Source organism: Syzygium oleosum, unplaced genomic scaffold (assembly GCF_021117445.2).
Source record: "Syzygium oleosum isolate NSW1041296 unplaced genomic scaffold, Sole_v2.1 Sole_v2.05, whole genome shotgun sequence".
NCBI lineage: Eukaryota > Viridiplantae > Streptophyta > Magnoliopsida > Myrtales > Myrtaceae > Syzygium > Syzygium oleosum.
The window spans coordinates 5122302-5145517 of NW_026607489.1; the positions used below are offsets into that span (position 1 = coordinate 5122302).

Consider the following 23216-nt stretch of genomic DNA (forward strand, 5'->3'; position numbering starts at 1 on the left):
CTTCATGCTCTAAAAATTCCTTCTCCTACGGATGTAGATGAACATGGAAGGCCAAAAAGAACACATGTTGCTGAGACTGTTCTAAATTGATAATCGGAAACTTTTCCGGCACAAAATCAGGCTTTCAAGATGATTGACTTTAAAATTGTTGATGTGCAACAAAAAATCCAAAGATACGATGAGTCTATCAAAAAGATGCTTGTGAATTTCCAGAAAATACTTCATGCTCTGGAATCAGGACGGCATCTTGGATACTATTATCTGGAAAGTTTGAAAAATGAAATGGAGAAACTCAAAAAGCAAATAAGTCTCTTTGAAGAAGGAAAATTTAAGCCTACTGATTTTTTCTCTATTCCGAGAATATGATACTCTCCTCCACCATCGCAAAACTCTTCAGTTTTTGCTGCAGCTGCTCTTGCAGTAGAAACTTCTACCTGACGAGATAGAAGTGATATAACAGAAATGCGAAATCGCATTCGGGAAATGGAAAAGCTCCAAAAGGAAAGAATGAAGGAAAAAGCAAAACCTATTGTTGAGTCCTCTAAAGAACCTGAAAAAAATTATGACCAGCAGATGATGATCTCAAACCCCTTGGAATCTTTTCTAAGGGATTTAAACAAAGATCAACATAAGAATCCAGATGCTAATTTAGAACAACATCCACAAGAGTGCACTTCTCAAGAAGTAGCAAAGGTATCAAATTTGCTAAATTCAGATTCAGAATCCGACTCTTTATTCTCTTCTTCTTCCTCTACTTTTCCAATTTCTTTCATTGAATCTTTCCACATACCACTAACTACTCCTCCAATTTTCATGGCTGATCCACCAGAACAAGACATGGAACCAAATTCATCTGAATCAGAGGCTATTCAAATCGATAACCCATCTCATATTTCTGTTTACCCATCCAAACAGTTTTTCACTCTTGATGACACTTCTTATTCCAAATGACCAGAAAAATTGGATGAATTCCATGCTTGGTTGAACACCAGAGCTTTTGTTGTTGAAAGCAAATATGATGTTCTTTTAGAATTTGCCACGAGGTTTACTGGAAGCCTTAAACATTGGTGGCAAGCAACTTCTGAGACAGATCAAATGACTTTTCTTCTTCTGCAAGACTTTTCCCAAGCCATTAGAACAATTTACCTATATTTCATAGGAAAACCTGTTGATCTTTTTGAACTCAAAAGAAGAGAATACTTTGAAAGAAAATGTTGTTCTCTTCAGAAAAAGCACCTAGATCGCCATTACAGAGAAATGATTAAACTCTTTTATGGCTCAGGAGCTGATCCGAATTTGAAATAAGCCTTCTTAGCTTCCATTCCTAAAGAACTCTCCCAACAAGTTGAGCGATTTTTTTCTCAACAAGCAAAGAAGAATTGATGATATCCCCTTTGGAGAGCTACAACAAGAAATTCATCTTTGTCTTAATGAACTTTGCCTCCGAAGATAGATGATGAAAAATTACATCAGAGACAATCGTGAACTTGATGGTGCTTGCTCCAAACAATATTTGAAGATCAAGTGTTCAAAGAAAGATTGTGACGGTTCCTGCGAAGAATATTCGAAGAAAAACAAACACTTCGAGAAGTATCAAGTAAAAAGATCTAAGCACTTCAGAAGAAAGAAGAAATGGCGATTCCTGCGGAAACGAAGAAACTTCACAGGACGCAAGAAACCAAACCGTTGCTTCATTTGCAACAAGAAGGGCCACTTTGCCAAAAATTGTCCTCAGGCAAAAAAAGGTCAGAATCATTTCATTCATAATATCAAACTAGAGACAGGAATCTCTCTTGACAATGACAATATCGAATCCCTATTCTCTGTAGATGAAAATCCCACTTACCAAACACTTTGCATCATTCCTTATTATTTCACCTCCAGTGAAACAGACTCTGATTCAGAACCCGAAGAACTTTTCCATCTATCTTCACAGCCTGAAAATCTAGACCCCAGTATACATTCCAGTCAACTTCATTGTCCTCACTTCCCAGTCAAAATCTATCTCTCAAAGTTTGCCAAACCAATTTCAGTCATTGCCCTCATAGATACTGGTGCTAGTGCTTCAATTCTAGACACTAAAGTTCTTTATGAAGAATACTGGACTTCCTGTCTTCGGTATTTCAACTCTGCTTCAGGAGATACTTTTTCTATAAGTATTTGCACCACACCTGTGTCTATTCAATTTTTCCCTCATGCTCCATTACCACTAGAATTCTTGGATCTAGTCTTCTCAATAAAGACTTGATTGTTGGGTGGGATATTATGACTCAACTTCCAGACTTGAGAATTGTTCCTAGAAAAGGATTTAGGTATAAAGACCAATTCTCTAAATTCATCAATATCCAAAGACTTTTTTCCATCCAAGTGAGTCTATTAGATCCAATCATGCATAAATTGTTGGAATCATACTTAGAAAATCATTTCGAATTCTCTCAGAAATATTCTCATCCTTTGCGGAAAAACCCAGAATTCTATGTTTGGCTCCCCTTCAAGAAAAATGAGGATATAAATCCTACTAAGGCAAGTCACTCGGGAATGAATCCAGAGCATTTGGCTCTTGCTCAAAAAGAATGCTTAGAATTGTTACAACAAGGCCTTATTGAAACTTCAAATTCTCGATGAGCTTGTGAAGCTTTCTATGTCAATAAACGTGCCGAGCAAATAGAGATAAGATGAGATTGATTATCAACTACCAGCCCATATTTATTCATAGTTTGATCTTAAAGTCCAGATTGGTTATCATCTTTTCCTCCAAGATGACAAATTCCCTTTGCCTTCTCGATTGCGGGAATCACTAAAAGCCCATATTTATTCATAGTTTGATGTTAAAGTCGGATTTTGGCAATTGGGCATTCATCTTGATGACAGACCAAAAACGGAATTCTGTATCCCAAACCAACATTTCCAATGGAGAGTTCTTCCATTTGGTCTCAAGGTTGCTCCTTCCTTATTCCAAAAGGCTATGTGTCATATTCCAGCCGATCTTGTCTAGTGCTATTGTCTATATTGACGACATATTACTCTATAGCCCAGACGAAGAATCTCACTACCGACTTCTTGAGCAGTTTGCAGAAATTGTGAAGAAATATGACATCATGCTTTCCCAGAAAAAGATTATCATTGCCCAAAGAGAAGTTGAATTCCTAGGCATGCACCTTAACAAAGGTACATATTATCCAGGGCCGCATATCGCCAAGGAATTACTAAAATTTCCTGGAAAAGATTTTACAACCCAGCAAGTTCAACAATTTCTCAAGATAATCAATTATCTTCGAGATTTTGTCCCAAATATTGCAAGGTTGTTAATTCCTTTGCAACTGATGTTAAAAAAACATCTGGTGCCATGGGGAAAGGCACAAACCAGAGCAGGTGAGAAACTCAAAGAAATTATGCAAGATCTTCTCCCTCTGCAAATCCCATTTATAGAGAAGAGAATTTTGCAGACTAATGTCAGTGATGAATATTGGGCGACCATATTGTTCGAAGAACTTCATGGTAAGCGACATCTTTGCGCTTACAAAAGTGGCAAGTTTTCTCGGGCAGAAATGCAGCTCGGCCAGTTAAGCATAACATCATCCTGGTAACTCTGAGCGTCTCTATGCTCTGAACTAAATCTCCGGGTAATTTTGCAGCTAAAAGGCAGTCCCTAAAGGGCTTGAACAAGAGGTCCACTCGTGCGAGATAGCATACCTATTGCAAACTGACCTTGTTTTCCCTGGCTCTCAGCATAGATCCCCTCATTAGTATAAATGCCGTGCGTGCAATTGTGTTTTAACTTATTGCTGAGCAAGGGATCCACACCCGCAAAAATGCATTACATGGCATTTTATTTAAAGGTTAACGTTATGAAAAATTCCAAACTGGTATATTTGTGACAAATTTATTCTAAACTAATTTTTTGAACACAAAAGATCTCAAATTGACAAATATACCTCAAGCTAATTTTTTGATAACCAAACACCCCAAACTGGTACATTTGTAACAAATTTATCCTCCGTTAAATTAGATTACTATTACGAAAAATCACAAATTTGTATATATGTGATAAATAAAGGGTAAAACTACAAACAAGTACTCTCGTTAATTATCATATGTCATCTAGCTCAGCAATTTAATAGTAAAATTTAATGAAAATTAATGGAGGGTAAATTTGTCATGGCTCAATGTGGGCATCCGTTAAATAAAGAGTTAATACCACCAAAAATTTATCATGTGTATTTATTTAACGGATGCCCACGTTGAGCAAAAAATTTATATAGTTGACATACTTGAATAAATGAAAAAGAAAGTTCAAGTACTTAATAGTAAGACCGATGAAAGTCCAAATACTTGTGGTGTTATTACCCATAAATCATATTTGGTGCAAGTCAGAAGTGAATGAGAAGAAATCAACCAGAACGTTTTATAACTCAGCAGGTATCCAAATCCATCTTTGTCTGATCCTGTTTTAATGCGTGATTATGTTCGCTTCATAATGTGCAGAAGCAACGGATTGTAAACATGCTTTTCTAGAAATTCGTAACAGAGGCAGGACACCACTAACCAGAAGTCCAGCCATCACAAATTCATACACACCACCTAGGGAATCATACGTAACTGATATGACTGGCGGGGTTACGTACATCACTTGCATTCAATTATAGTTAGGTTTGCGTGTCAGTGAAATCCATAACTTGTATCCACCAAATGAAGATTATTGCTTGAGAAAAATATAGCCTTCTAGGTATTGTTACACCCCGAATGTCTGGTGTTGTCACTCTTCTTGTCACGGCAAATCTAATTGTTTCTGATTGATTTTAGAGAATATGTATATAAAACATAGGTGATTAGATGGAATTATTGAGAGGGGGAAAGATGCTGACATAGCTAACTTTATCACATTAGTTCACAAATCTTGATTAAGGAATGAAAACTACTAAATGATGCGTGTGCATGATGAAAAATGTGTTTTGAGTGGACAATATGCATTTTGATGAATAAAGATTACCATCGAGGCATAAAGGACACGCCATTAGCCAAGGATAACAATCGTAATAGATGAAGTTCACCATCAATGTCTAAAGAAATCCCACCTGTCGAGGATAAAGAATTTCAAGATAGGAAAAGTTCAACATCAAAGCCTAAAGGAAACACATCGGCGAAGATAAGTACTTCTCGATTCATTAGGAACTTAGATAAAGAATCCGGATAGAAATTTGCTCACTTGAGGATAATATCATGTATTCATAAAATTTCACGTCTTGTCTCTATACAAATAGATCACGAAGGAATCTAATAAACAAAAGAAAGCGTCTCTTGGAATTCTAAAAACCAAAATGACTCTTGGATTATTCACATAATTAAGACTGTCGTCATAATAAAGATTTATAAAAATTAGGACTACTTGCATTTATCTAGGACCAAATGCATGTTAGACTCTCCAAATTCGTCCATTAACCTTGAGAACCGAATAGCCATCTTAGAAGATCAATCAAGAGCGATTGAAATCGACCAGACCAACCTCTAGTTGCTAGGCAGTCAATAAGCAGCCTTGAAATTGATAATAAACTAGTAAATCGACATCTTCAAACTCAAAGCCATGAAATCGACAATTAATCTTGTGAGTTGACAACTGGCACGTAGAATCTACATCTTCAAACTCGGACCCATTGAATCACGCAATGGTCGAAATTTGTCTTTGCTCGCATGAGTAATGATTGAGTGGGATCAATCGACGAATTCAGAGTCGGGCTCAAGAACTGTTCCATTGAATCCGATGCTCCCGTGTTGTAAAAAGAACTATCATCTATTTCCGAATGAAATGTACAATTAATGTCTCGTTTGCCTTATCACAGTGGGATGTGACACCATTGATGCAAACATTATTTGCTTATCCAGTCACTTAATCGCTCCTTCAGTTACGAATTCTGATGCAAGGTGGAACTCTAGTTTCCAAGAGATCGAGAGATAGAGGCAGTGACCACATTACTGATCGGAGTCGTGCATTGTAAAGTCAATCCAATTCATTGCACGATGAATGCTCAATGAGATATCAAGTTGTCTGTTTTCCATCATTCTGTTCTATCGCACGATGTCCATAACCCAAGTTCCAAAGAGTTGCAGTATGACCAGATGCAACAAGATATTTCTGGCATGCTTATAATGTACTTCTACAGCAGGTGACTTTCCCAGTCTCCATCTCTTGAATCTCCCCAATACCAGTGCAAGAGGGTAAATTTTGCCTCCCGAGACACCGGTACCGCTCATTCTTTTTCGCCTCACCAATGCCTTAGGATTTGTACCGGCGGCCGAAGAATACATTCCGTCGCAATTCCATTCATGACAAACGTTTAAAATTCTACATTGGGTTGTCCATGAATACTGTCAGGTCGGGCTAATGACGGCAAATATCGATAGAGCAGTGACTGGAAATATTTTGATGTGGCTAGTATAAATTTGAATAATATTATAAAGACGAGAAAAAAAATTAAAATAACAGTCTTATTTGCAAATGTTTAGGATTCTTTGTGGGACCTTTTCGTTTAATTTTCCCATGGATTTTACTTACTTCAGTCAAAAACCCACACTCAATGCTGAAGATCATTAAATGCTTGATTTACTGCTATCGGCACTGAATAGCGTTTCTTGAAGACTGCGTCAAAAACGTCGCAGTCTTCCATCACGTTCTTAATCTACCAGGAATTAAATGTCCTTTCACCATCTTCTGTGTAAAATCAAAGCTGATGCGATGTGACCGTGATTTCATTACGCTCCTTTAAATGGCTTTTTTTTTTTGCTAGAATAAATGGCTTACGTTGTGCGACTTCATGAACGTGTCACGGGCACTCGTGTCTTTCTTCTGTTCTCATATAGTAAAATGACCCTCCTTCCACCTTTTGCCATAATTTACCATGACGAATTGTCGAGGATGTCGGACAAAACTTTGGTGATCGATTGAAGTTTAGACCGTAAATCTACGTTTTCGATTTGGAATTCATACGGGGGTTACATCTTCGATTCATCTTATTGAGAAGATGTGAGATGTCGTATCAATCATCGTCGGATTAACGATTAAGATTCATTTAGTTAACAAATTACCTTAAAAGCTAATTTCACTAATACCCTTGTCTTTAGAGATGATAATATTGTCCCGCCTCGTCAGATCCCGCTCTACTTCGCCTGGCGAATGGGAAAATCTTGTCCTCCTGTTCGGAGGGGGTGGGGCCGAGGAAGAGGGACTAATCTTCCCCTCCCATGAGATGTGACTTAAGGTTGGGACTTTCGACAAAAGCGATTCTCAAATTTGCTTTTCATATCAAATATCCTCTTCACATTTCAAAACCTACATTTTACGTCTCCTCGAACTAAAAAAACTCATTAGCATTCATACACACCTAAATTACTATCCCACTCTCTTCCCCGTTCTTTCTCTCTCCTCATAGAAAGAAGCACAACACAGGAAAGATCAAGAGCCACCCTCATAGTTTTAAGCTGCCCGCACGTATTGATTCTCAACAAATTTAACACGTGCGTACCGAATGGATAACAAGGGGAGGAAATGCGATCTCTACGAACGTATTATGAATGAGTAGACTAGAAAATTCGAGCATTTGAATTTCTAAATCATGGACCCGTTTAACAACTGAAGCTTTTAGAGTCGACGGCTATATCGCGAAATTCTACAAAAGGTCCGATGCGCGACACCCTCGTGAGGCTCCCCGATTTACCTTTCAAATTAGAATTTCATTTATAACGTAAGTTTTTAAGCAACGGTGGAAACGTCTGCGAATCTCACGACCATGTACCGAGTCGAAGTGCGCCTCGAAAAGCTTTTGAGTCTCTCGATTCCCTTTGCCTGGCTAAATCCAAAGATCAAACCAGAGAAAACGTTTAAGTCTTCTTTGCGAATGCTCTAGTTTCCACGTGAATGGACGGTTTGCACGTATGCTAACTTTCTGCCTTTGGTTTTTTTATTCAGTGAAGCAGCTCACGGGACAGAGCCACGCTGTTGCTGTGCCGGGTGTGCCTGGAGCTGCCGTTTTCTGGCTGAGAACCCACCTTGGACCGTCAAGGAATGACACCGTTCGCTCGCTCCCTCGCCTAAACCCACCGTCACTCACTCCCCTCAGGCCCCTCTCCCATCTCTCTCTCTCTCTCATTCCCTCTGACACTGCTTATCGCAAAGGCTTTTCTGATACACCGAACTGTAGATAGCACCGTGTCTGCTGCATCTATCTGTCGTTGGAGGGCTTCCTCTGCTTGATTTCTCATCTGGGTCCTCATTTTTAACGAAGGATCGTCTCGCTGCTCTCGCAATCTGCCAGGTACTTCTGTGATGGGGCTAAATTTTCCGTCTTTTTCTTGTCTTTCTAGCGACTGAACGTGTCTTGTGCTGTTGTGCTGCTTTGCCTTTCGTGCTCGATTCGTTCATTGTGTTCGTACTGTAGAAGGGTAATTGTCGCCTTCTTGTTGTTGGATTTAAGGAGATGATTAATCAGTTAGTTGTTCTCGGTTGTTTCTTTCTTCTGTTCTTTTTTTGAGGATCTGTAGTTTTTTTGTTTTGTGGGTCAAAGAGGATCTGTAGTTAGAATGCAAGTACATTGGAAGACGCTGTTTCTGCTGTGGAGGATCTTTGAAATTTCCCAACTTTTGTGTTTTGGGTGTCTTGTGCTCTGCTTACTGCTCATTCTTTAGCTCTGTTTGTTCTTTCTCGAGGTCGAACTTTTTGCTATCTGAGTTGTGCCGACTGTATCAGTAAATGGTTTTTGTTCGATCGTTCGAGTCTCTCTTGTTGGTGCCTAAAATGAGATGGGAATTTGTCCTGTATCTTGGTGGTTGGTTTAGTCTTAAGTGCTTTTGTTGCTTTGAGCAGCCCATCTCTCATTCCAGGTTCAAGTGCAGATAGTCTGGGCTTTGTGCTTGGGGACAATTGCAATATATCAAAAAACACTCTCTGTGTCTGCTGGGTTTCTGATCGGATCCAATATTTGCTGATACACTCAAAAGTGATGAATTCGAATCTTTTGCTTGCAGTTCACTTCATGTCAATTTTAGAATCCATGTTTGGATCTACCCAGCACGAGAGTTCTACAATTAATGACACCCACATGAGTTATCTGCCATAACCATACCTTTGCTTTGTGTTCTTGCCGGTTCTAAACTATGGTTTAATAAAGTGATTTAGGCTTATGTCTTCCTTTAGTTTCAGTATTTCATTAGTATCTACTTCTGCTATAGTTAGTATATCTTGGATTTCATGTTCCCTGACTAGTGCTATCGGGAAGCACCTAGCCGAATCAACTAGGTACATCCAGCGGAGCTGATTGGATGATATACTTGCAAGTGTTGAATGCTAGGTTTGCTGATAATTCACTGTAATATTGTTACCACGCCCATGTGTAGATCTCCCTATCAAGGCAGTTGTACCATTTGCAAAGTCAAATATACAATGAGTCAATGTTCCCTCAAAGTTTGTATTAAGAATTCAATATTGACTAGTCTCTCGTCTAACTTAAATCTTTCTTTTGGCTCTTGGTAATCATCTGCAGTTCAAGCTTATCCTTGTTGCTGGCATTCTCAGTGTCATGACTATTCTGAGACAGTCACCTAGTAGAAACCAAAGGACAAAAGGCTTCAAAGTGAAACACGCCATCCAGATTTTCCTTCTTCTCGCCATTTGTATATGGTTGCTTTACCAAGTCAAGCATTCGCATGAAAAGAAGAAGCTACTTGCGGAAACAACTGCTGCAGAGTTATCAAAAGATGTGGAAACAATGCATGAGATAATAAAACTGGGGAGAAAGGATCTAAAACCACAAGACAAGAATGCTGACCCAGGAGATGATAGGCAAGAAGAAGAAAAAGAAGATGATACAGAAGAAACCAAACTTGACGAAACCGAGATGGAAGAAAGGGGAGCAGGTGATGATGAAATAGATGGAAATGAGCAAGAGAGAGATGAAGAGGATAATCCTGAGGAGATCGAAGACTTGATCGATGAAGAGGACCGGATAAAGGAAGATGGGGTTGCAGAGGAAGAGAGCGATGAAAAGGAAAATCAGATCGAGGACGCTGGTACCCTTGAGGAGCGCATGGAAAGTGAAGGTGATGAAATCTCCCAGGATGCAAGGGAGGAACACTACAAGGGTGACGACGCATCCAGTGCTGTGTTGCAGGATGTCGGGGCGAAAACTGAAGATTTTCAAGCTGGAGGCTTGAGAAAAGTGAAGGAGCAATCAGGACGAGGAGACATTTCACATCAGTCGGAGGAGGTTAGGATGGCTGCTGAAGATGGGGATTTGACTTCTCAAGGTAGAGGAAGTGATAGATCAAACCGGGACAAATTTAACATCGACTCAAAATCTAATCCATCAAACAGGGAGAGGACAAATGAAGGAGCAGACATGAATGAGAGTTCGGTTCTGGAGCTTCCAAGAGTCCTGGATTGGGTGCATGATCACAATGTGAATGAGGCTATTTCAACTTCCGGGTCAGCTTATGGCAAAAATGACGAGGACGGTACCAAGGACTCTATGTGATGAAAAGGCCAAGCAAAAGCTTAGCTTCTTCTTCAAGAAACGGTACTCTAAGTCCAGCATAAGATTATTCCCTGTGTTTACGTATAGTAGAGAAGATAGAGACTAGAGGGAATCGCGCAGTTCTAGAACTGTCAGATGCATTGGCATCCAAAATAACAGTGAGATGCTGCGGAATGACTGTTCAGACAAATCTGTCTTGAGTTTACCCTTTTTGTTTCCTTTTATATAGGAGCAAGTTGCTTGTCCTAACTTCCTGGAATACCATCTGTCAAATGCAGATGGGCAACTGTACATATACATCCAGTGATTAGGAGTTGCAAAGTCTATTATCATAGATGTGTGTTAAACTCAGATGTAGACATGGCCAAATGATGTAAGACTTGGAAAATTAAGTGGTTCCAGTATGTGTAGTATGCATTCTCGAGTCGCTGAAGCGTGTAATTGCAAATTTATGCACCTATGAATAGCTTGCCAACTTTTGCTCAAGCTACTGTGTCTAATTAGAGCATGTTACTGGAGGATTGGGATTCCATAGCTTCTGCACAAGGATGAATTTGAAGAATTGTTTAAAGAAGACAGCAACAGGGTAGCAAGACAGGTGGGGACGAAGTTCGGAATAGGTTATCAGTAGACAATGATAGATGATGGTTTTATCGAATCTTTTTTATCGAATCTTTTGTTTTAGGTGATCTCAATGTTTTGATACCTAATTGAATCAAATAAATAATCAAAAAGCCTCATATTTTGAAAACAAGCTTGTCTAGGAAAGCAGTTAAAGAATCTTTTCATAAAGGATAGTCTATGTGGGGAATCTTCTCGGTGAAAATGGCTGGAAAAAACTGTTGATAACATTCCCAAAACAAAAACGACGCCGAAGCACCAAGAAATTCTGTGATAAAAGTGCAGCGAGCGGCCAAAACCATCAGGATCGAATTCCTGCAGTGAAAACCTCATTTACGAAAGATGAAAGAAGAAACTGCCGTTTCGCCCCAAGTGAGAAGGCCAGGGAGTCACTCCAGAGACATTGGGAGAAAATGAAAGTACAACAAGCCAATCTTACTGCAGCGAGGCAATGTCCGTGCTCAAATGCATGGCAAGAAGAGGTTCCCATATTGATGCATGGGACTGACTGTTAGCGGACCATTGTAATGACCCACACTGATCTTAGAGAAAATTTCGAGAAGTTCCCGGGAATGGCGAAATCTCAGGTGAAGGGGCTTTAGAGCTTCACTCTGAGGAAATCCTAAAGCAAAGGTTGCCTTACTCGCTGGTGTCAGTGTAATTTGATCATTAAGAAACTTCAGGCCCATTAGAATTCCTATCCTCCTTTTATTTCTAGGCAAGGAGAGCATGGAGACATGGACAGGGTTATAAATCACATAGTACATTTGCCAAATATTCTGGCGAAAAAAAAATATCCAGGGATAGGGTCAACCACGAGAGAGACTTTAAATTCCAGAACATATTGAAGATTGCTCATCATGAAAAAATCGACATTTGGGAATGTGGAAGTCCATAGCAACACATCCTAACACCCATTGCATCCCAGAATACTCCTCAAGCTTGACTCCAAATGAAAGCAGCATATCGGCAGGTCAAGAATCGGCGCCTGATCCACAAAAGGTTGAAGAGTTGAGAATACCCTTCTCGTCAGCTCCAAGAGCAACCAGCATTGATGGCTTCCAACATTTAAGACTGCTTAATAGGAACCCTTTGATGAGAATTCCACTGCAACAGCATCCATACTATGGATGTTCCTGAATTAAGACCAAAAAACGAGGAAGTAAATCAAGATACTGTTATAAACAATTGATTCCACAACTTGGAAGACGGAGTGATTGCTCATCTTTCAGAAATAACACAATAAGGAGCATGAAACAAGGAGCATGAAACCTCAAACCCCTCTATTTATAGGATACGTCTCCTCATCAAGGAGCGTGAAACAACAAATTCTTTCCGCAGTCAAGATCAACTAGAGAAATCCAATGGGATGACGAGATATTCAGGATCCTTAAATAATCTTGCTAGCTATGTTAGTACTTCAAGTGGACTCAAGGTGTAAAAACTATGCAAGTAAAAGTCAACCCCTGCTCCCAATGGAAGATGAATCCATTCGAGCATTAACTTAAGAGTAAAGAAAAGAACACCAAGTTTTTTCCAGTCCAATGTAATGGATGACCAGAAGGAATTGATACAAGAAAAGTTCCACAATCTATACTTTACCTGCAAAGATGCCAACCGTTGTCAGGTTTCCGATAGCCATTGTTTGATATATAAGGTATTCAGTCAAGAAGTGACCAAATGCATAGATAAATGACAAGAAGGTAGCCAAGTATAAGGGTTTGTTGTCAAGGTTGAATGCACAAAGAAAGCAGAGAGTGCATGTCAAGAGGGTCCAAACTCCAAATGTCCTTCCATGAACTTCAGTCACTGTGAAAATTCCACAACAAGGAGAACAGAGGAAGAGGAGTTCATTAGGATTTTGCATAGAACTTCACAAGACAGATGGAAGCGAAACAAATTGATAGTGATTGTGGGAAACAGAGAGGTAAATTTGAATTTGATACAACAACACAAATAATCATAGTCAGCCCCTAAAGATCAAAATAAACGCTAAGCCTTTAGTCACTAAATAGAGGAAAGTTACTCAGCCTGAGATAGTTATACACCAATCTCAACGGTTGCATGTGCTACAAGTGCTATCTGTCTGTATTAATGACAAGAGGTAAGTATTCTAGGCGATGATGGCGTGGCCTTCATGCCAATTAATCAGCAGACTTTCTCAGTAAAAATAAGCCTCAACAACATATTTCTATGGAGCTATCCTCACTAACCAGAGGAGAACAAGTCAATAAACTGTTGCATATGTTTTCTTGTGGAAAATTTTTCATCATAAGGATCACCAGCAAGCCCAGGACAGCTAAATAAGATATTTCAGAGGTCAACTAATTAAACCAATTGTGTGTCCTCGTGGCAATCTAGTAGGCCACTGGCACTGCTAGGGCAGCTGTCTTTCCAACCATACATCATGTCAACTAATATATAACAAAAGATCACCCTCGAATTCTCAAGAGGAGATGTTACCACGACATGCTGGAAAAGAATGACAACTGCATCGTTCTACATAATCAGTGCCTTCTGAAACTAGTAATCCACAATCGTTAATACTGCATCGTTCTGCATAATCCTTTGCCTTATAAAACTAGTAATCTACGATCGTTAATACTTCCATCTACAGAGATACATTGCTAATCAGAGGTGTTATTTATCAAAGCATAGCCTAGGCGGAAGGACGCACAAATGGTTGGTCAACCTTTTCTTCTTCATTATCAAATCATTTTCCCTTTTATGTTCCATGTTAGAATACAGGTAGAACTACATAAAGAACGTAATCTCCACGGGTTGCTGATAAATGTCCTTCCTCGATGAATATACAGCAAATTTCTACCTTTTTGTCATCCTTTCAATGGGAACACAACATAATGTCCAGAAACGCTCAGTCTCAAATCCTCCACATCACTAGCTTCACATTCAGCAATCAGGGCAGACGTCAACTAGGCTAGCTATTCGAATTCTCTCTTCATCTAAGTTTTCTAGCCTCAAATTGCAAAGTGATCTCCATTATCTCACTTCCTTCAGCATGAAGGATCCTAAAGCCAAGACAGACTCTATATTCGCCGAATCACAAGTTCCTAAAAAGTCACCGAACTGGGGATCCGCTCCACCACTACCATCGAAACAACCCGAATATCTGAGCACAGCCCACCGCACTCGCACCCACCAAAAACCCAATTCACAAGTCAACAGTCGTAGCAAATGGAGCCACCACCAGCATGCATTCGCGAAACCCGGCACAGAGAGATCTCTTGGGGACAAGCCCATAACTTCTCTACACCCAATTCATTCGACCCAAAAAAGCGGGGCCGTTGTTGGCCTCGGAGGGAGCAGCAATCTCGATTCAAGCGAACGAGACATCAAAGCCGAGCAAAAAGATGCATCGGATCCACAGAGAGAGAGGGGGAGAGAGAGAGCAGACTTGTGGTGTTGGAGAAGACGGCGAGGCGGAGAGCCCAGATGTCGAAGAAGCCGAACCAGACGGAGGCCAACCGGAGGGAGCCCAGCAGCATCAGCCACCACCCCAACGGCTTCATCTTCTTCTTCTTCTTCCCCTCGCTTCGGATTTTCCGATCGCCGGAGATATCTTCACCTTGGTGTTTTCCGACCACCTTAAACACCGAATCATGTGCGGAGACCGCCTGTTATAACCAGCTCGAGTGACCGAGTTGAGAAAATAAAATTATTCCCTTATGTCTTTAATTAGATTTAGGATAGTATCATAAAATAAATGCATGAATGCACGTGGAAGATGGATGATTCGGAAGATATATTCTTAAAAATAATCGATTGTATTGTTTGTAAAAATGAACGGACAAAAAAAAATTGAATTATTTACGAAAATATTTAAACATGAATTTTTGTCGATAACGAATAAAAATCGGAGCGATGTAATCGATTATTTTTATGAAAATAGTTTCTAAATTATTTATTTTTCACGGAACAAATGGAGCGCCGTAATGTTATTTTGATTTCTTGTCAAAAATCATGAGGTTGTACAAAATCTTAGTATTAGACACGATGCTTTTATTAAACCTTTAAAATTTAAGTACTCTTGTCATGGTATTTGAACATTTGTCGTTATACAATTGATGTAAATTCATCATTGCATTTTGTTCAGATTCTATTATTATAATACAGAATTACTCACACTTTTTAGGAAAATGATAATATACATCTGCCCATATCTCGTATCTCACATTCTGTAATTCTCGTCCCGAATATTATTAATAGAGCCTCGAGCGTAAGTGTGCAATCCACTCCGATTTAGTTATACACATCATCAAACTCGAGCTTAACTAAACTCGTACCATCGATGCTCACAACTGACTTGAGTTCCGTCGAATGTTATGTCCGTGCTCGAGCTTGACCCCAGTAGTAATCGAGAAACTAGAGTTCCGCTCAAATAAGCTCGATTATACATATATCAAAGCGGAATTCATAATTGGGAGATCTTCGATTCTTAAAAACGATTTTTTTTTCAAGAAAACATAAAAGGACTAGATAAAGATCGCAACCTAATAGCTCGAATTCAACTCAACAAACTCTTTCAAGTAGCTCGAAACGAGCCGAGCCAATCTCAAGTATTCATCAAATTGAGCACGTGTCGCGAGTAGCTCCTAACTCTTCTTAGCCCTAGACGCGCTCTTTCGTGTTAATTTGATGATAATTGTAGGAACAAAATGTTGTAGAGTTCACACTTGTGAATTTGAAACACCTCTTTCTTAATTTGCATGTATTTACCATCTCATCTTATTGCCAAATCTAAATACACGCCAATGATTCGTGCAATGGGAATGGGGAACAACTGGGTGATGGGTGAGAAAATGGATAAAGATCAAAATTTTAAAAGATTCTCTTCCATCTCTAAACTTTCCCCCTCACCTCCTTTCTAAAACTAAGCCTTAGAGATAATAATAGATTGAGATAAATTGAATTCACGGCAATTTTCACTTCACAAGATTATTATCGAAACTTGAATTTTGCGTTACGAAATGCCTTCGGGTTCAATTTGAAAAATTATATATAGAATTATAGATTAATGAGAAATTTCATCGATGAATCTATTTTTTAGTCTACGGACCCAAAAAAATAAAGAAAAGAAAAGAAATCCATTTGAGTCTTAACTAATCATATCGGTAGACTACAAGATGTTCGTTTAGATAGATTACTCGAATTATATCCCTTGAAAAAAGAAAGAAGGAAGAAAAATAGGGGTTGCGCCCACGTGCTGCAGGCTGTACGTCAGATCGAACGGGCACGTGCCCCCCCCCCCCCCCTTCTCGTCAGTCTCGTCAGCCATGACCCGCCGCGCTGGATCCTTGACCATGATGGACGGGCCGGATTCCTCTCCTTCATTCACAGGACAAAATGCAAATTGCGATAGTAACGAAACATAACTGCCAAAAGAATAAAATAAATAAATAAATAAAGTACATAAAAGGGTCGGGATACATTCGGTCGTGGCCGGACAAAATACGAAATACAGGACCGGACCGATTCGAACCGAAGATTCCCAGTCTCTTCGAGTCAAGTCTCATTCGATTCCGGTAATAAGACATAGAAATGAGGTATTTTGACGGTTCAATCCAAGTTTTGGTTCGAGCCATTAGAATACATATACACAAAGATATATATACCATTTGGGTTCGGGTTATTTCATGTGTAAGGTGGAAACCAAACCGAATCGGCCCATCGACACACGCTCCTACACGGCCGACCCCCCCTAATGTCAGCAGGAATTGACACAAAAATATATGAAATGAGAAAGTGGTTGGGGGACCACAGGCCGGTCTCGAAGCCCCGTGACCACGCTCGCCCCACAGAGACCTTTCGCCAAGTTGCCATTTTGCAGTCCACGCCCCCCTCCTCCCCTCCCCTCTTGTCCCTCCTCTTGCTCTCCTTCAATCAATGTTTTCTATATGCGGGCTCTCAATTCAGTCATGCACATCACCAAAAGCGCACCCGATCCAACGACCCCAGCGCCCCCACACCCCTCTCTTTTTCCCCGTGCTTTTTCCCCATGTACTACGAGCTCGCGCGAATCGTACTGAACACCGCCCCAGAAACATATGTTCAAGTCTTGTCAAACTTTCTCGTCGTTACTAATGTCGAAAGGAAAACCTTGCCCCCGCGATTTGCCCGGGGGGAGCCTCCGATGCACGAAATCCACCCCCCTCCGCCCCCCCACCCGCTCGCAATACAAGCCGATCCCTCGGGGGGGGGGGGCTATAAAGTCAAAACGATTCAAAAAAATTTTGGTGAATGAGGACAAAAATTGCCAACTAGCACTAGCCAATGGCAGCAACTCCCACGCCACTTCTTTCATGCCTTACAGCTCATATCACCACCCCCCATCGAATCTTTTTTAATCAAATCAAAAATCTAATCTTCCTCCCAAAGTTCAAACTAAACCCTCGAGATTTACTCGAATAAAATAAGCAGGACGGAATCCGCAGTCACAAGTCAACCATTTCCTCCAATTTAGCCACGAAAGTAAAAAACGAACCAAAGGAAAAAAAAGAAAAAAGGATTACAGCTCCCCCCTTCCAAAAAGGAGAAAACGGGAAGGTTAAAAAAAACGGGAAAAATTCACACAAGCCACACCCTGAAAAAGTAGTAAGACCCAGAGACTTGCCTGATCGACCCCCCCTCTCTCACCCACAACTGTACACAAATCCAAGAGAATTTTTTAGCAGTAAAAACTTGCTAAAATACCCCCCCCCCCTACCTAAAATCGAGTCCCAAAATCACGTCAAATTATCGTCGTTAAAAAAAAAAAAAGAGGGGGTAAAAAATGGAAGCGACGTTCTCAACCGGACATGGCCCCCGCCCCCCGCCCGTCCCCCAACGCTAAAACGACGACGAGGAGTCGACGGTCTGGCACAGCTCCTTCCTCAGCCGCTGCGTGAACAGCCTGCACGCGTCCATGCTCAGGTCCACCGCGGCCGCCAGCGCCACGAAGGCCGCCGCGTCCTCCGTGCACCCCACCTGCTGCACGCTCACCTCCACCGTCGGCTTGCTGCACTTCCCTTCCCCCTCCACCCCGGCCGCCATCACGAACCCCCTGTACGCGCAGTAGGGCCACAGGCTGTGCCCGAAGTCCCCGCTGCTCCGGGGGCTGCACGCCGGCGACCCCGCGCTCCCCGGCGTCGCCCGCCCGTTGTTCCCGCCCGAGCCGTTGCCGTTGCCGTTGCCGTTGCCACCGCCGTTCCCGCCCAGGTCGATCAGGAACCTGCCGCCGCTCCTCGAGCTCAGGGTCGTCTCCGAGACGACCACGCCGGCGCCGGCCGAGTCGGGGATGATCTCGAAGCGGCAGCCGAGGCTGTCGGAGGCGCCGCGCTCGCGCCAGGCCTCGAGGCGGCCCCAGGGCTTCCACGTGCCGTCGCCCGGCCGGAGGATGAGCCACGAGCCGGGGTTGGAGCGGCTGACCCGGTCGGAGCCCGGGGAGGCGACGAAGGGGGTGACCATGGATGCGGCGGCCACGGGGGAGCCGGACAGGTCGTGGACCGTGATGGACCAGCCTTTGCGTTCTTTGACGGGCCTCTCTCGCTCGCTGCCGAACGAGCTCAACCAGCTTCTCGAGCAGCTCGGCTCCAGTGGAAGTGATCTGCGCGCGCCAACAACAATCCAGCACTTCAATTTAAAGCAAAAAAAAACTTACTCAAAATAGCTACAGACTTCGATCGCTACAGAGACCCAAAGAAGGAGGAGGAGTTACTGTTCGACCCTCTGCAAACATTTGCTTAATACTACTATAATAGTAACAAGGGTACTGTCAAAAGGGAAGGAAAAGGGTACTGTGGCAGACAGAGACGGACGTGGTTGTAAGCAAAGTGAAAAGGAAGACTTCAATGGCGGGATCTAATCATCTCCACTTTCGTAACGTGACGAAGGAGACACTCTTCGGAAATACTCAAATGGATTATACAGCTGCTTCCTTCAATGTCGTGTTTCATGAACAAGAGTAAAGCGATGAACACAGTGACTAAAACTAAAAGCGTTCTTCGCAACAGTGATGATGCCAATGAGCTTTTTAACTCAACCGGGAACTGTTCAAAATTTGAGCGCAGCACCGGCGCTTAAAAGGTGAATTTTCGAAGGGTGAAAAAGGAAGAAAGGGGAAAATGAAAATAGAGGAAGTCGCCGGAACCCTAGGAGGGAGAAACGGAGACGGAGACCTCGATCGCTGAGCGTGGTGGTCGCCATTGTTGGACCTGAAGCTGAACTTGCAGGTGAAGACGGGCTGCCGGATGTTGCCCTGTATCTGGAACACCTGGGGGCTGCACTCGGGCTCCCCGTCGAACTGGAACACGAAGCGAGGGTCGGGCTCGGCCCTGACGTTCAAGTGGAACTGAGCCGAGGACGACCCCTTCGTCCCCTTGCCCACGTTGATCCACCCGCTGTGGAACACGCAGGCCCTGGACTCGGCGCCGGCGAGGTCCAGGGGCACGGAGACCTTCCCGAGCAGCCTCCCGGAGCTGACCCCGCAGGTCGCCCCGCGCCGGCCCGTGTAAACGGAGACCTTGAGGCAGACCTTGCCGGAGAAGATGGACTTCCCGGCGAGCCTGTCGAGGTCGGACTTGCTGAGGTGGAAGGTGGCGCCGCCCCCGCCGACGGCACCGGGGGTAGGGGGGGAGGAGGCGCCGTCGTGGGGGGAGTCGGGGGGGAGGTAGGGGACGAGGGAGGTCTGGAGGGGGAAGGTGTTGAGCTTGATCTTGCAGAAGCAAGGGGAGGAAGAGGGGTGGACGGCGGAGCGGGCGGGCTTGGCGGCGACGGGGATCTTGAGGGCGAGGCTGCCCACCGTGAGGCGCACGAAGGGGCAGGGATCCATCGGCGCTCGAGGTGGTCGGAGGAGGAGGAGGAGAAAAGATGGTGGTGGTGGTCAGGCGGAGGAGAGATGAGCTGGGAATGGCATTGCTGCTGCTGTGCCGTGTGTGCTCTGCTGCTGCTGCTGCTGCTGCTGCTGCTGGTGGTCAGAGAGGAGGTGGAGGTGGAGGTGGTGGTGGTGGTGGGTTCTCTCTCTCTCTCTCTCTAGCGGGTGGGGGTGTTTCTCTAACTAACCAGAAGGGAGGAGAGAGAAAGAGAGGGGAAGAGGTGGTTGTGGCTTTGGAGGAGGGAGGAGGGAGGAGGGAGTACTGGAGAACAGCTGGGTACAGGCTGGAAGTGAGCCAGCGTGACGGCATCATCTCTCTCTCTCTCTCTCTTTCTCTCTCTTCTGATCATCCTCTGATCAGGAGAGAGAGAACGAGAGAGAGAGAGTGTGTGCGTGCGTGTTTTGTGCGTGGAGGCTTTTTTTCTTCTTTCTTTTTTTAGCTTTCCTTTTTTATAAAAGAAATTCCAATAAATGAATCGGAAATTTTGCTTTTTTTTTTATTTGTCTTGTATAGTTTACCGAGATTTTGATTCGTAATTCGGGAAAAAAAAAAAAAGCCACCAAGCAAATCGCAAATTATACTCATCGTAACATATTTATCATAAATTAACTTATACTCGGGGTATATATATCACCTGAGTACAAATTTTGAGTAAATATATTACATCATACAAGTTTGAGATAGATGCGTCGTATTGATACGAATTTAGGATTTTTTTTGTCATAAAAAAAAACAGTTTGGGGGTAAATATTAGGGTTTTTTTTAATGTTTTCTCCTTGTAATTTTTCATTTTTCATTTTCGCCAATTTCGGTTTTTTCTTCTTCTTTTTTTTTTGGGGGGGGGAGGGGGGGGTTGGGTTTCGAGGGATAATGGCCGGCACACGTTGAACGGGCAGGGCACACGTGGGAATGACGGGGGCGCTGGGGTCCTTACGGAAGCATATCGTGCCTCTGGAATTCCGCTTTCATGATTGTTCTATCGAAAGTAAAGGTTAATTCATTTATTGATATACAATAAGCACGAATTGAAAGCTCTTGCGTACCGTTCGTGTCAAACATACCAACCAAATTCATTTCCGATAATCGAAAGTAACTCATGCGCCGTATCAAGCACATTTTTTAAGATTTGTTCGACAGGAAATTCGTATAAGCTCCGTATTTTTTTTACATTATATATATATATATTTTTCGATTGCTAGATAAGGGGCGGTGCGCAAAGTCCATTTCGAATAAAAAGACTTATTGGATTGGCGACGAGGACGAGGAAGTTTCCGGATGATACAAAATCGCGATATCCGCTAACAAGAGGAGGAAGAACAAGGGGGAAATGCGATTTTTTTTTGTTTTATTGGGTGTTTAGATATAGGACTACCATGCGCGTCTCTTTTTTCGAAAAAAAATAAATAGAACTTGAAAAATCAGCTACAGGAATTAAAAAAGAAGAAGAATAAGAAATACACCCGGAAACGCAGTGCCTCGGAGCCGGATCACGTTCGCGAGGCGTCTGTACGGAAGTTAAGGAATATATACGTGAGGAGACCGTATCGTTGGCTCTACGTGCCTTTATGACTGATTAAGTTTAATGTGTCAATTGAGGATGCATTGCATTTCAACCCCCAAGGTTTTGGCACTTGTTACGAAGCGCCCCGGCTTTTCGATTTTTGCAATGTGGCCCCGGTGAGGGAATCCGTTTTCGACGATAAGAGTTAATTGCATTTTTACCGCTCGAGTTTTGGCACCTGGTGCAAGTTGCTCCATGACTTTTTTTGTCTTTTTTTTTTTTTTAAATATTTGCGGTTTCCCCTCTAAAATCTTGAAATCGATTGTAATGTCTATCGGCCTAATTCAAAAAAAAAAACACCAACTTTACCTTGAGTGATAATGTGGTCTGAATTTTTTTTGTTTCATAAAAAAATCACAAACTTTCACTTAAATCTCAAATATGGCCCGAACAATTTGAAAAAATTCCCATCACGGGGGCCAGATCTGGGACTCGAGTAAAAGTCGATGCTTTTTATTGAGACAAAAAAGAGTTCGGGCCAGAATTGTCATATCACTCAAGGTAAAATTGGTGTTTTTTCTTTCTTTCTAATCAGCCGATGTCTTATCCCCCTTAGTGTTGATTCGGGGCAATTTTCATAAAGAGGCCTATTTTCTTGATAATGTTTCGGATCTAGTGCATACTTTGAAAGACAATCAGTCAAAAAATACCAACTTTGTTGTTCAATTTGGATGGCCTCGAAACTATGTCCAAACTCTCAAAGGTGTCATTTAATCTACCAAAATTTGTGATTTTGTACATCATTTTATTTTTTAAATGACCTCTTAGACCTAGTAGTATATAGGGCAAGACATGTACCACGAGAAGACACATTGCAATCTTTAGAAAATATTAGCACAAAAAAAAAACGATACGAGTATCAAATGCTGATATGGCATGACGATGTGTTAACTTCTGTTGCTAAAAGTACCAAATCATCATAGATAATTTACTTCCAAGAGTTCTCGTGTTAGCAAAATGTACAAAAATTCAGAAGAAGCAATCTTATAGTCTCTACAACTAATAAAATAGAAAATAAATATTTAATCATGTATATATGTATATAGAGACGAGCGGTCTACCATGTCGCTCGGCCACAGCCACTAGCATGTACCAAGTGAGGGCACGATGAGCCCCATTTACCTAGCCTAAGTAGATCCCTGGTGGAGATTGGATCAAAAGATTAGTCACGATCAACGTCGAGGAGGCTTTGAAAAAAATTAAAAAAGTTAGGGCACAACGTACCTCTTGTGCCCAAATCTGAGAGGCAAAATGCAATTTTGACATGTGTTGTTTGACGGATTTGTCCTACTCGAGAGAGCAAATTAGTCACGTGGCAAACACACGGCTATAGGGATAACCTAAGCTGATTCTAGGAATCGATGACTTTAGGGAGGAGCACATTGCAACCGGAATCGATGACTTTAGGGAGACATTGCAAAAAAACAAAAAAAGTCATGCACGAGTCATTGTTTACATGTACGACCGGATAACCTAAGCTGATTCTAATTAAAATCGATTTTCGACAACTGCATCGCAAGGCCAATTTCAAAATTATGACAAATTTGGAACCTTAACCTAAAACCTAGCGTGCCGGTTTAACCTTAAAAAAGAAGTAATTTACATTACGGAAGAAAATCTTCAGATCTATTTCTTTTTTGGGTC

The 23216-nt window shown here is 42.0% G+C and overlaps 2 protein-coding genes across 2 annotated transcripts; both read right to left on the reverse strand.

Moving 5' to 3' along the window:
* Positions 1-11888: 11888 nt before the first annotated feature.
* LOC115676379 (ergosterol biosynthetic protein 28) lies at positions 11889-14796 on the reverse strand. The gene is made up of 3 exons (XM_056311142.1): positions 14557-14796; positions 12744-12950; positions 11889-12277 (listed from the first exon to the last, which is right to left on the reverse strand). Exons 1-3 carry the CDS (start codon positions 14669-14671, stop codon positions 12210-12212), a joined length of 390 nt encoding a protein of 129 aa, XP_056167117.1. The 5' UTR covers positions 14672-14796; the 3' UTR covers positions 11889-12209.
* Positions 14797-17927: 3131 nt separating this feature from the next.
* On the reverse strand, positions 17928-19999 carry LOC115668740 (uncharacterized). The gene is made up of 2 exons (XM_056311166.1): positions 19316-19999; positions 17928-18744 (listed from the first exon to the last, which is right to left on the reverse strand). The coding sequence occupies exons 1-2, from the start codon at positions 19966-19968 to the stop codon at positions 17988-17990; spliced, it is 1410 nt and encodes a 469-aa protein (XP_056167141.1). The 5' UTR covers positions 19969-19999; the 3' UTR covers positions 17928-17987.
* Positions 20000-23216: the final 3217 nt, after the last annotated feature.